This window comes from Neomonachus schauinslandi, chromosome 4 (genome assembly GCF_002201575.2).
Source record: "Neomonachus schauinslandi chromosome 4, ASM220157v2, whole genome shotgun sequence".
In the NCBI taxonomy this organism is placed as follows: domain Eukaryota; kingdom Metazoa; phylum Chordata; class Mammalia; order Carnivora; family Phocidae; genus Neomonachus; species Neomonachus schauinslandi.
In genome coordinates this window covers 11,794,952-11,808,340 of record NC_058406.1, presented here as the reverse complement: position 1 = coordinate 11,808,340, position 13,389 = coordinate 11,794,952, and the positions used below count along the sequence as shown (strand labels likewise).

The 13,389-nt window shown below is 47.8% G+C and overlaps 1 protein-coding gene across 2 annotated transcripts in view; it reads left to right on the top strand.

Moving 5' to 3' along the window:
• Positions 1–7,784: 7,784 nt before the first annotated feature.
• The window catches only part of SDHB (succinate dehydrogenase complex iron sulfur subunit B), a 28,277-nt gene continuing 22,672 nt past the window's right edge, over positions 7,785–13,389 (top strand). Inside the window, exon 1 of one of the 2 annotated variants that reach the window (XM_044914392.1) lies at positions 7,785–8,051. In XM_044914392.1, coding sequence (XP_044770327.1) covers positions 7,980–8,051 — 72 coding nt within the window. In that variant the 5' untranslated portion in view covers positions 7,785–7,979. The remainder of the gene's footprint in view (positions 8,052–13,389) is intronic. The other variant, XM_021684070.1, reaches the window with a different exon arrangement.

The following is a 13,389-nucleotide window of genomic DNA, read 5'->3' as shown; positions in this document are numbered from 1 at the left end:
TGTAATTTTAAATTTTCTACTTATAGGACATCTTCATTCAGATTAGCCACAAGTGGCTACCACAGTTGAAAGCATAGTTCTAGAATCTTCTCTGCCAGGCTGAGCCCAGTTATAAGAGTAGGCACATTCCTGACGCCTGGGTGGCTCAGATGGTTAAGCATCTGCCTTTGGCTCAGGTCATGATCCCAGGATCCTGGGATCGAGTCCCGCATCGGGCTCCCTGCTAGGCAGGGAGCCTGCTTCTCCCTCTGCCTCTGCGTCTCTCTCTCTCTCTCTGACTTTCATGAATAAAAAAAAAAAAAAAAAAAAAAGAGTAGGCACATTCCTTAAATCCCCAGTGTCCAGCTAGTCTGACTGCAATAGCTAACAAAAGTTTATTATTATAATACCAAAAAGAGAAGCATAAAATAGACATCAGCCCTCCCTGGCCCCGGTGCGCAGAGCCTTGCCCCTCCAGAAGGTCCTCTTGCCTGAGTGTAGCTGCTGCCGTGTTACCAGAACTGGCCTCTCCCTCAGCAAGGTGAGTACCTTTGGCCATGCCACCTCTGCCCACTGTCAAGATGAGAACCCCCACCAGCCTCATAGAAAATAGAACCGCCTCGATTCTAGCCTCCTTCCCCTCACTGTCATCTGGGATACAACTCGAGTCCACACGTTACTGCGGGATGTTGTCTGCAGGTCCCCAGTGAGTGGAGTTGAAGTCTCCATTATCTCAGCCCCTTCATTCCAAACGGGACCTGATTCATACCTCAGCAGAGCCAAAAGCTTGTGGAAGTGGGATCCCTCCCCCCAAAACAAAAGAGCAGCCAGGGATGAATTCTGCCTGCCCAGTGCTACATATCCAGGATCTTCACCCAAGTGGCATCAGGTCCAGGGGACCGAGGGCGATATTTTTGGTAACTAAATATAGTAAGTGACATCAAATGACAGCACATGGAATCTCATCCGCCAGCTGAACAACCAGAAAAAGGACATGCCCAGGCAGAAAGCTCAGCTCTGCCGCCTTGTCTCCAGGCTGGCTGATGTGAGAAATCTGCCTTTTCACTTGTGCTTCACCTCTGGGCAGCCCAGGCTCCTTTTGAGCCCTGATCTCTGAGAAAACAAAGGTCTGGGCTTCTCTAGCTAGTCTGGAAGCAAAGTGCCAGGTTCAGGTCAAGCCTGCTTGTGTCCCAGCCCCTCATGCTCTATAAGCTAAGGCCCATTTTGTCCGTCGTGGGTATGCTGCCAGATGACTCTTATGGACCAGTCTGTGACCTGCATTCTGGAGCCCTCCTTACATGCTACCCTGCTACTGGAAATGTTACAAGGATTATTCTACTTACCTTCTGCAATTCCTGGCACATAGTGCTCGGCAAAGACTTTTTTTTTTTTAAGATCTTATTTATTTATTTGAGAGACAGAGAGAGCAAACTCATGGAGAGGAGGAGCAGAGGGAAAGGGACAAGCAGACTCTGAGCTGAGCGCAGAGCTCGACCCAGGCCTCGATCCCACAACCCTGAGATCATGACCTGAGCTGAAATCAGGAGTCGGACACCTAACAGACTGAGCCACCCAGGCGCCCCAAGCCACCCACGTGCCCCAAATACGTTTTGAATGAAAGAAAGAAACGCCTGTTTGGCTAGGCAATGGAAACAGAAAAATCAGCCCAACGAGATGTGAGGTGTTGACAGCCACCATTTCTTACTCACTGACTACATGCCAGGCACCTGCCAGCTTGAACTATGTGAAAAGCTGTTTTGAAGGTCAAAATGATCAAATAGAGATGATTTCATATGATATTTTACATTCCTCATCGCCTCTGATTCCCCCCCACAGAGCTGTGGGGTTACTATCCCCACTTTACAGATAAGAAAACTGAGGCTCAGGGAGGAAGTGACTTGGCTCAAGTTTCCACAGCAGGAAGTAGCGGAACCAGGATTCCCACCAGGGTGATCTGACTCCAGACCCACCTGCTGAGCCTCTGCTCTGGACTACCCCGTCTGAGAAGCAGCTTCCTAACCCGAGGCCAGTGGGTCATCAGCTCTTTTATTCATAAATGTTTCCGTTGTGCCAGTCATTTCTTAGTGTGGCCCATTAGAACCTTACAACAAAAATGCCCCACTACCTGCAAGCATATGTCTGGGGATTATAGGATTCCTATAAACCCCTCAAAGGCAACAGAGCCCAGGGTGAAATGACCTGTCCACAATGTAGTGTGTTCTCTCCAGGCTTCAGCTCAGGGTAAGAGGGCATCTCCAAACGTGAGAAGCAAATTACATTCATTCATCTGCCATATCCATTCTTTTTTCCAATTAACAGTTATTGTAAGCATCTATTGTGCATAAAACTAAAGTGATGGTATGATTTCTCATCTAAACCAGAGTGAAAGGGGGCACTACCAATAATTTCACCCGGATAACAGGTGAGACAGGAACCACGCTGGGCAAACCAGGATATCTGTTCTCCCTGGAAACCCCTATGCATGAGACATGATCTCATCCCTCCAGGAACTGATAGCCAAGTCAGGGTGACAGACAGGAGTCAGGCTGATGGAGTAGGCACTTGACAAATATTTGCTGCAGGGAGGAATGAAAAAGGTACAAAGAGCTGTAGAATCATACACACACACACACACACACACACACAATTTTTTCCAGCTGGGAGAGTGACCAAGGGTGGTCCTGGTGTTCATTTAGGCTAGGATGAGCATCGAATGAGTGTAGGAATGGATGGCTGGTCAGAGAAGGGGGGCTGCCAAGCTGAGCAGAGATACAAGGGGGCATAAATGTGTGCCCTATTTCAGAAATGGTGATCATAGCGAGTGGCTAAGACACAGACTAAAGCTATGCTGGAAACACAAGGGTTTGAGAAATGGGGACCCTCTGAAGATTGGGATAGCTGCAGCCACGTGATCAATCCTGCATTTTAGAAAGAGGACAGTAGGGGCGCCTGGGTGGCTCAGTCGTTAAGCGTCTGCCTTCGGCTCTGGTCATGATCCCAGGGTTCTGGGATCGAGCCCCGTGTCGGGCACCCTGCTCCGCGGGAAGCCTGCTTCTCCCTCTCCCATTCCCCCTGCTTGTGTTCCCTCTCTCACTGTGTCTCTCTCTGTCAAATAAATAAATAAAATCTTTAAAAAAAAAAAATAGAAAGAGGACAGTAACATAAATATTTTTCACTGCTCTTAAACTAATAGGAAAATAATTTTTAAGGAACTACCTGAAGAATGATCAAACCATGGTACATGCCTACATTTAAACATTTGGCAGCACATAGATGAAATAAATCTATGAGCACTGACATGGAAAGAGCTCCAAGACATTGGGGTGCCTGGGTGGCTCAGTTGGTTAAGCGTCTGCCTTCAGCTCAGGTCATGATCCCAGAGTCCCTGGATCAGGCTCCCTGCTCAGCAAGGGAGTCTGCTTCTCCTTCTCCCTCTGCCCCTACTTGTGCTCTCTCTCTCAAATAGATAAATAAAATCTTAAAAAAAAAAAAAAGAGCTCCAAGACAGAGCATTTGATGTTGGTATTTTTTTTAAAAAGGGAAAAAAAGAACGTCAAGCAAAGCCATGAATTTCTATGGGAACATACATATGTATACACATGCAAAGAAAAAGGGAAGCAATCCCATGAAACTGACAATAGTAATCACCTCTGGGAAAGGAAGTGTGACCGAGGGGATTTAAACTTTATCTATGTTGCTTGAAATTTTTACATTGTGAGAATTTAATTACATATGTATTTTTAAATTTTTTTTGAAAGCTGCCTGAAACCCACGGCATCTTTTTTATGCTGAAGTCTTCCCATCCTGATTAGCATAATCTCTTTTATTCCTCTTTTATTCCCCCAGCTGGGCTTCCCACCACAGTTTAAGACTGACCAGCTCCTTACAGATACTCATTCATTTACTCCTGCCTGTGAGGAGACTGATTCTTTTTCCCCATTTTACATGATAGAAAAGTAATGCACAGAGACAGTGGGTAACTTGCTCAAGGTCACACGGCAAATGACTGATAAAGCAGCATTTGAACCTCCAATGGCCCTGCACACTTAACCACTCCACCTCCCTGCTCTCTAGAAGGTCAAAATTGCTTTTAACTTTTTGCACCCCTCGGACTTGTTCTGTTTCCAGGGAGCCAATGTCTAGTCACTACCAATGAGTATTTACCACTATTTGTTTTTTGCGTTTCATTTACATGACTCTGTCTCTGATAGAAAGGGATGCTCAAAATTCAGATTCAGCTGGAAAGGGAATTTTATCATGGACTGTGTTGACAAAGCACACACCCACACACATCCAGAGGATCAAATTAACTGCTAATTTGAGAGTATGCTGGTGATGTGGCAGGCAGACGGGAGTGAGACAGAGGTTAGCAGGGTGGGTGAGCTCTAATTGTGTGTGTGTGTGTGTGGTGTGATGCTATAGGGCCCACCATCGTGACAGTCCCCAGAAGGCCTCGGGCCATTTACTAAGTCCCAGCAGCTGAGCTGACTTCAGCTCTGTGAAACGCAGCCCCATCTGGGGGGGGGGGGGGGGGCTCGTGACTTTTGCTCCAGGGGTTCCATAGAGGCTGCTCATGAAATTGGAGAAGTCTGTAGCATATGATGGTCCTCATCCCACTCAGAGAGAATATTTTGAGAAGTCTAATTATATGGTGGGGTTTAGAGGGAGGAGGGTTTAGATAAGCCCTTTCTAAGGGCAGGTTGAAAAGGGCTATTAGGGAGCCGGGGGCAGTTCCTTGAGGCAGGGGCATCCCCTGCAGGTGGACCAGAGTAGCTGCAACCACCACGTTCCCAGGAGCCTTGGGTGGCCTGCCTAGAGCCCAGCCATCTAACCAATGGAGAATACTGACCTCCTACCTGTATGACTTAAGTGAATTATTGACCCTCTCTGAGGCTCAGGTGCCTCAACTTTAAATGAAAGACAGAAATCCCTACCTCATGGGGTTGCCTTCATGATTAGACAGAGAAAATGTACCCAAAGTGTTCTGCAGAGGGCCCGATACACAGGACCAGTGAGTCTTCCAGAAGAGGCAGCTGACCTGGAGGCCATGCTGGGGGTTGGTGGTTGATTGGATGTGGCAGGGGGAAGAGTCGAGGTACATACCAGGTTTCTGGCTTCGTGGTGCTGAGAAGAGAGGAGCTGTGAACGCCTCAGGTGATATGTACGGTTGGAAACAGGATGAGTTTCAGAGACCATTGGGACACCCAGATAGAGATGCTCAGGAGACAGCTGGACAAAGGGAAGGAGTCAGCCAGAAATGGAAGAGACAGCCCATTGGTCAAAGGCAAATGCAATCCTGAATTTTGGACGAAAAGGCCCCTGAGTCCCACCACGGAAATTAATTGGGGTGAGGCGGGTTTTTCGCAGAGACAAATAACTCTCCCAGGCAATAAAATTCCCTGATATTCCTCCCCTAGATCTTATCTGATAAATCTCCCCTAAATCCTTGGCCCTCTGGCTGGGGAGGAATCTGGCCAGGTTGCCCTAAATCACAAGACTCTAGAAATATAGTGGATTGTACAAATGGTAGTTGATACACCACAATGGTTTTGGTTTTAATTTTTAATTCTGAACTGGATTTCCAGCCCTTGGGAAAGGCAGAGCTCCTAACGCAAGATTCCCACCCAGGATGGCTCAGCTTTCCCATTATCCAAAGACTAAGAACGTCTATTAAAAAATCTTCTAACCAAGAAGTGTTGTTATGAGGACTAGGGAAGACTATTTATGTAAACACATTTGTAAGTGATGAGGCTCAGCATAAACTTAAAGCACGTAGCTGACTGTTGAAAAGTAATACTTCACTCACTAGACAAATGGAAACAGACAAAAAAACCTCGGATCTCACCACAGGGACATCTTGGGAAGATCTGTCAGGAGCAGGCCATGAAAACTTCTAAGCCCTGCAGCTGTGCCTTTCTGGAATCCCAAAGTTCAGGGCGGAGGTGCAGCCATCCAGGAATTTATTCCTCCATAACTCTGAGCTCCCCAAATCCCCATGAAGCCCAGGAATGATGTGACTGCAGGGCACGTGGGCCCCTTGGCACCAAGAGCCCCTCCATAAATGAAGGTCTCACTTCTGCTGACCTCAGACTGCTTTTTCCAAGGTGACCTGGGCAAAGTAAAAGGGTAATCGCTCCTCTAGGAATAGTATCTGCCTTCGAGATGAAAGAATCATGAAAAAGCCAACAGGACCAATTCTCTAGAAACGCATTCCTTGGAGGGAGAGGACACTCTTCCTTCATCTCAGAAGATAATTCAGCCAGGAGGAGTTAGAGTGACAATCTTCCCATGATTTCATCCAGTTTGGGTGGCCCAGGAGGCTTTGAGGCAGACTCAGAGGAGCCCTATTCCTGTGCTGGGTCAGCCCCAGTGAAAAGTCAAGGTGACCTCAGCCCCATCAACAGTTGCGTTCAAGATGCCCCCACCACCCCAGGAGCCTCCCGAATCACAGAACCCTACATCAGCTGGCCCAACACCCTGACAATACAGGCAAGGAAACTCTAGGCCAAAGATGGGGAGGGACTTGTTCAAGGTCACACAGGCTTGAGAAGATTCGAGGTTAGACCCATCGGTCCAGGCTGTTTCTTGTGGCCTCACTACACCCCTCCTTTAATGAGGCCACAGAGCAATGTAGCCAGGTTCCAGCCCAGGGCTCCAGAAACTTAGCCCCAACAAACCAATTTGTCTGGCCTTCTCAATTTCCCCAGTCACATCTAAATGATCTGTGAGAAAACCAAAGACTGTTAAAAGGTGCCCTTCATATGTCAGAAACAAGCAGGCAGGGAAGGGAAAACGCCATTCCTGACAAACACGGGTACCTGCAAAGCCAACCGCCTACATAAACTTTGCCAGAGGTGACCCAAGAGACCAAGCAACCTGGAGGACTGAGGTAATCAAGCCCCCAGAAGGAGGCAGGCCCCCAGATGAGCCACGGAGAGGTCAGGGAAAGCAGCTGAGAGGACTAAACTGAAGACGGACACACACAGACTTCTCGCACAAGACTGCTAGGGGGGCTTAAGTGAGATGATGAAGCCCAATGCCAGGCATATTGCAGGTGCTCAAGCAATGGTTTCTGGTGCTATATGGCTAAGTAAGCCACCAAGGGCTGGCTCCCCTCTCCCCACTATTTTACAGAGCAGAGCTCGCTGAGGTGTGAGTGCCTGGTTGCCCGCCTAGCTGACAGTAAACCCGGTGAGGGCAGGTACTGTACCTGGCTTGCTCACTCACTACAGCTGCCCAGCGCCCAGTACAGAGCAGTGCTGCTGGTGTATCTTTGGATGGATGGATGAATGGATGGATGGATGAGTGGGTGGATGGATGGGTGAGTGGATGGATGGATGGATGAGGGAGTGGGTGGGTGGGTGGGTGAGTGGGTGGATGGATGGATGAGGGAGTGGGTGGGTGGGTGGGTGAGTGGGTGGATGGATGGATGGATGGGTGGGTGGGTGGGTGGATGGATGACCCATCATCTTTGACATCCCCTCCGTTCCTTCACCAACCGAGGAGTTTCTCGGGATGCAGGACTCTCCGTGCTGAAACCAGGACAGTCTCGGGCAAACCGCAGTGTCTGACAACTGTCTGACTAAAGCCACTAAATTCATCACTAAGAGATGAGTGATACTACTGACAAATTTTCAGGAAGAAAGGGGTCTAAGATAGGCACTGGACTCAGATCGGATGGCTCCTCCCTCCCCATCATCTAAGCCTCGGTCCTTCCAACGCCCTCCTTCTCAGACTCCGCCCCCTTCTGGGAAGGTCACCTTAGGAAGGCGGGAGGCCAATTGGGCATGCGCCGCGCACGCCGCAACTGCGCACGCTTGGGTTGGCTTTCTCCGCCTTCCCTCCGCCCACTCGGGAAACCGGAACCGCCTCCCACTCGGCGGCTCCAACGCGGCTAGCGGGTCCTGGGTGGACGCCGGCTCGGCGCCGCGGTGCTGGGCGGGACGACGGCGGAAAGCGACCTCGGGGTTAAGGGGTGGGGCGCGACGTCAGAAGCCAAGATGGCGGCGGTGGTCGGAGTCTCCTTGAAACGCCGGTTCCCGGTTGCAACCCTTGGCGGAGCCTGCCTGCAGGTGAGGTGCGGGGCGGGAGGGAGCGGGCAGGCAGAAGAGTGATGGAGGCGGCCTGTTGCTGAGGGGGCCGTGGAGGAGGCCGAGAGAGCACAGCGCAAGGCCTCAGGGAAGGGGAGGACCCGCTCCCACTGCGTAGTGCTCGGGTCTGGGCCTGGAGCATCCCTGTCCGTTATCTTTCTGCCCCTCGCCGCAGCTTGGGAGGTTATCAGGGCGGAGACGACTTTTTTTTTTAAGATAAGAAAGAAAAGTTCAGAGAGGGGTCTCGAGTTGCCCAAGGTCACATGGCAAGCGAGTAACACTGTTGGAAGCAGAATTCGAATCCAAACCTTTGGGCTCCAAGCCCTTTCTCTGTCTTCAAACTAGCCCCTGTGGAAGAGACATACCTGCGGGAGTGAGAGGGATGGGAACTGGGAGGCGAGGTCTCCTCCAGGATGCAAGGTTGAGGGCTCAGTAAACGGGCTGGACCGGGATTGGGAAGGGAAGAGCAGGGGAAGGGAGAAACGGAGGCAGATCACTCTGTCTCCTGAAGGATCTGGACCCTTCCCCTAGTGGGGGGTTTGCGGGAAAGATTGGGTGCCTTACAGCAGTGTCATCCTCTTAGTGTCCCTGTCCGTAAGGGGCGTACAGCAATACGGAGCGCAGAGTTTTGGCACGGATCTCGTAGGTACAGAGCTTGGCGCTGCCCTTATGTATTTGTTTATATTACTCAGTGTGCGGTGATACGTTTCCCCACACCCCCCTTGTATTTTCAGGAAACCACACACTTCTAATCTATATTGTAAATGGGAATTTTTGTAAGGGGAAGGGAAATTGCCATTGCACACATAAGGGACTTACAAATCCCTTTCAAATCTGTTTCCTCCTCTGGGCTCCTCAACAACCCCTGCAAGGTGGGTGAATAGCAGTTCTTACCTCCTTTTTAGAAGTTTGAAAACTGAGGCCCGGGAAAGAAAATTTTACTTGTTCAAAATATCATGGCCAAGAACTGGAAAATACAGGACCTAAATCCAGTTTTTGAACATAGTATGAGAAAAACTCCTAGCACAGATCTGGGCACTGATGAACCAAGAATTAGTTCCTCTCCCCTTCTTGCGCCTACATGAGAATATCTCTCATTCTAAATACTGCTCTGGGGCGCCTGGGTGGCTCAGTTGGTTAAGCGACTGCCTTCGGCTCAGGTCATGGTCCTGGAGTCCCTGGATCGAGTCCCGCATGGGGCTCCCTGCTCAGCAGGGAGTCTGCTTCTCCCTCTGACCCTCCCCCCTCTCATGTGCTCTCTCTCATTCTCTCTCTCTCAAATAAATAAATAAAATCTTAAAAAAAAAAAAATACTGCTCTGGCCCTGCAACACAGTGTGTATGGCCTGTCTTCTGGTACTAGCTCTTTCCAATATGCTATATGTGAACTCGGACAAGTCATTTTATAGTCTTTCTGAAACGGGGAGACAGGGAAGAAGGACTGCCTACCAGAGCCTCAGGTTGGTGTCGTCTGAGCATTAAATTGATGACTAATAATGACCTTGTTTACCAGTTCCTTTTATAGTTGCTGAGCAAGCAATTAAGTTGTGAGAGCCCCACCAATGAGAGTGAGTTCTAAAGCTCAGGTCCCTCTTCTCTTCCATGAATGAGGTGAGGAGAAGGCTAGTTTCATAGGTCAGTTTCGTAATTCCAGGTGAGGCTGTTGCAGGGTTTCCTGAGGGCAGAGAAATAGAAGAGTCCCTCCTCTCCACCTCTTAGGAATCTGCATTCATTCCCGTAAAAGCCACCTCAAAAGAATCCAATAATGAGGGGCTCCTGGGTGGCTCAGTCGCTAAGTGTCTGCCTTCAGCTCAGGTCAAGATCCCAGGGTCCTGGGATGGAGCCCCACAGCATCAGGCTCCCTGCTTAGCGGGGAGTCTGCTTCTCCCTCTCCCTCTGCCTGCTACTCCCCCTGCTTGTGCTCGCATGTGCATGCTCTCTCTCTGTCAAATAAATAAATCTTAAAAAAAAAAAAAAAAAGAATCCAGTAATAAACTTGGTATATTATCAGTAGGTAATATTCAGGTTCCTAGGACTCTAAGATATGGTAGGATTTCTCTTCTGAATTCCTTTTATGCATTAGTCTGCACCAGTGAACCATAGTTCTTGCCTATAGTGTTTAGCTATAAGGTATTAATTGATTGTATTGCCTTATTCGTCTAGGCTGTGAACAACGTTAGGGCAAGTACCGCCTTCTCTCATTTATGTATCTCATTGCTCTTAGCACTGGCAGGTCTTAGGATACCTGTCTGCCAATCAGAATAATAGAGAAACTGATAATATTGCCAGTGTTGAAAAGCAGAATTATTTTCTGGGCTATGCTAGTCGCTTGACCCTCCAGTTTAATCTTATGAGGTAGACATTAATATTTCCTCCTCTTTATACAAAAGAGGAGATAGAATCAGAGAGGTTAAGTAATTTGCCAAAGAAACACAGCTACTAAGTGGTAGAGCTTGGATTTAAACCAGTGCCACTAACACATTTCAGAAACAAGCCTGCACTTTCCGTTTTACTCAGGTTTATACAGACTCCTTTGCCTTCCTCCTCTCCATTTCCACATCTTTCTTTCCTACCTCCAAATTTGTGTCTGTTCTATTGAGCTCCAAGCCTGCTCCTTAAGGAAACTTTCCTAAAGAAATAACAAGGCCGGGGCACCTGGCTGGCTTAGTTGGTAGAGCATGCAACTCTTGATCTCAGGGTCATGAGTTCAAGGCCCCACATTGGACTTAGAGCTTACTTAATTAAAAAAAGGGGGGAGCACCTGGGTGGCTCAAGCAGTTGAGCGTTGGACTCTTGGTTTAAGCCCCACGTGGGGCTCTGCACTCAGCATTGAGTCTGCTTGAGGTTCTCTCCCCTCTGCTCCTCTCTGCACATTCTCTCTCTCTTTCTCCTTTAAAAAAGGGGGGGGGGCGCCTCAGATGGTTGGGCGTCTGCCTTCGGCTCGGGTCATGATCCCGGGGTCCTGGGATCGAGTCCACGTCAGGCTCCTGGCCCAGCGGGGAGCCTGCTTCTCCCTCTCCCTCTGCCTCTCCCCCTGCTCATTCTCTCTCTCTCTCTCTCTCTCTCTGTATCTCTCTGTCTCAAATGAATAAATAATTTTTTAAAATCTTAAAAAAAAGAAAGAGTATTCTCCAAAGTTTGAATCTCAAATACACAACCTCCATCGAGTACATTTAAAGAAATTTGCTAGGGGTGCCTGGCTGGCTCAGTCAGTAGAGCGTGTGGCTCTTGATCTCAGCGTCATGAATTCAAACCCCATGTTGGGCATAGAGAAACAAAACAGAACAAAAAAAACCTTACAAGGTCCTATGTGGTCTGGCTCTCCTGGTAACTTCCTAATTTCCTTCCCCATTCCTGTCTCACTCACTCACTCCATTCTCAACAACATTTACCACCTTGTTGCTCCTCAAACACGTGTCCACCTCAAGATTTGTGCTGAGTGTCCCCTCTGCCCAGTTTGCTCTTTCCCTAGATACAGGCATGGCTTGCTCGCTCACCTCCTTCGGGTCTTGCTCAACTGTCAACCTTTTCAGTGAAGTCTTCCCTGGCCACCCCATTTAGAATTGTAGAATTATAGCCAGGACCCCCACCCCTCCTTTTTATTGTCCTCCCCCCGCCCATTGCACTTATCCCTTGGGCCCACATACTATCGATGTTATTTGTGTGTGCCTCCAGCCACTGTAAGCTCCACAAGGATCAGAATGTACATGTATTTTGCCCTTGATCTCCAGGGGCCTAGAACAGTCCCTGGAACATAGAAGCCACTCTGTAATATTTATTGAACAAATAAACAAATGAATAGGTCTGGGCTAGCTACTACCTAAGATCTTGCTAATTGTATGAGTTGAGTGTTCTTAGGTTTGTTTGTGAAAAGGAATTATCTTTTTGTGCTGTTCTGTTTTGGATTTGCATTTTTGCTACAGACAGAATGAGTAAAGCGTTGAACTTTGCAGTCAAATGACCCGTGTTTGAATCCTGGCTCTTTTGTTGTATGATTTTTACTTTCGTTTTTTAACTGAGAATAATAAAATTTCCCGTTGTGGAGATGTTGTAAAGATTAGAGACAATTTAGTACAGCATTTCACACATGGTAAGGGCTCAGTGAATGGAAGTTTTGTTTTTGTTTTTGGTTTTTTGGTTTTTTGGTTTTTACTTCTACTGGGACACCTGTGTAACAAATTTTTAGATTTCTCTATTGCACAAATTTATTTGTTCTTATCGCAGCTGCCATATTCTTCTGGATTAACCCTTAGTGCAGCCCTCAAGTGAACCACTCCTTCACTTAGAACCACAGCCTCTTCTGGTAATTTTGATTTCCATATCTTCTCTCCTGCTTCCTGTTAGGAAGCATCCCACCCCACCCCCCACCCCACCAAGTGTTGTATAAAATATACAAAATGAATTTAAATTAGTTGTTTAGAAAAAATTAGTAACACTTTGGGGTACCCCAAAACTTATGTTAGGGCTCATTGCCTTATAGTACTCTGTTGTGATGCACCCCTGCATTGTTTTGTCTCACATCATTCGTAGGATAAGAATTTAAATGATCTGTGAAAAACCTAATCACATTTGGGGAGATCTGCATGAGCAAGTGTAGACCTTTGTGTTTTTGTAGAGTGCCTATGAAGCAGACATAGGTCTTAGGAAGAGGTGTTAAGGTGAGGACCTGTGGCAGGTGGTGGCCGTTCACCTTCAATAAGCCTTTGTGGGAGTGAGACCGAGCTTCCTGGGACTGGATGCCTTTTGCCCTCTGGCAGAACTATTAAAGCAGCCTTCACAACCATGGAACTAGAGTTGGCAACTCCAAAGTCCCAGGTTCTTTTGAAAGTCCAAGCTTTACTAATGTTTTGGCCAAAAAAAAAAAATTGAAGGAGTTATGTTTTAAAGGCATTTTGTCCCTCTTTCTTCTAGCATCTACCACAGGCAAGGCAGCCACCCACCCAACTGTCACACAACCCAGCAGTTACCTTCCTGGGCATTTATCCCAGAGAAATGGAAACATGTTCACAAATATTCATTGTAACTTCATTGTAGCCAAAAACGGGAAACAACCCAGATGTCCTTCAGTGGGAGAATGGCTACACAAGCTGGAGTCCATCATACCATGAAACGCTACTCAGTAGTAAAAAGAAACACTACTTGGATGAACCTCCAGAGAATTATGCTGAATAAAGAAAAGCCAATCCCAAAAGGTTACATACTAGATGATCCCATTTATATATAGCATTCTTGAAATGACAAAATTATGGGAATAGAGATGGATTAGTGATGGCTAGGAAGGGAGGGAGGCATGAGGGGTGGGGTGTGGCTTTGATAAGAGC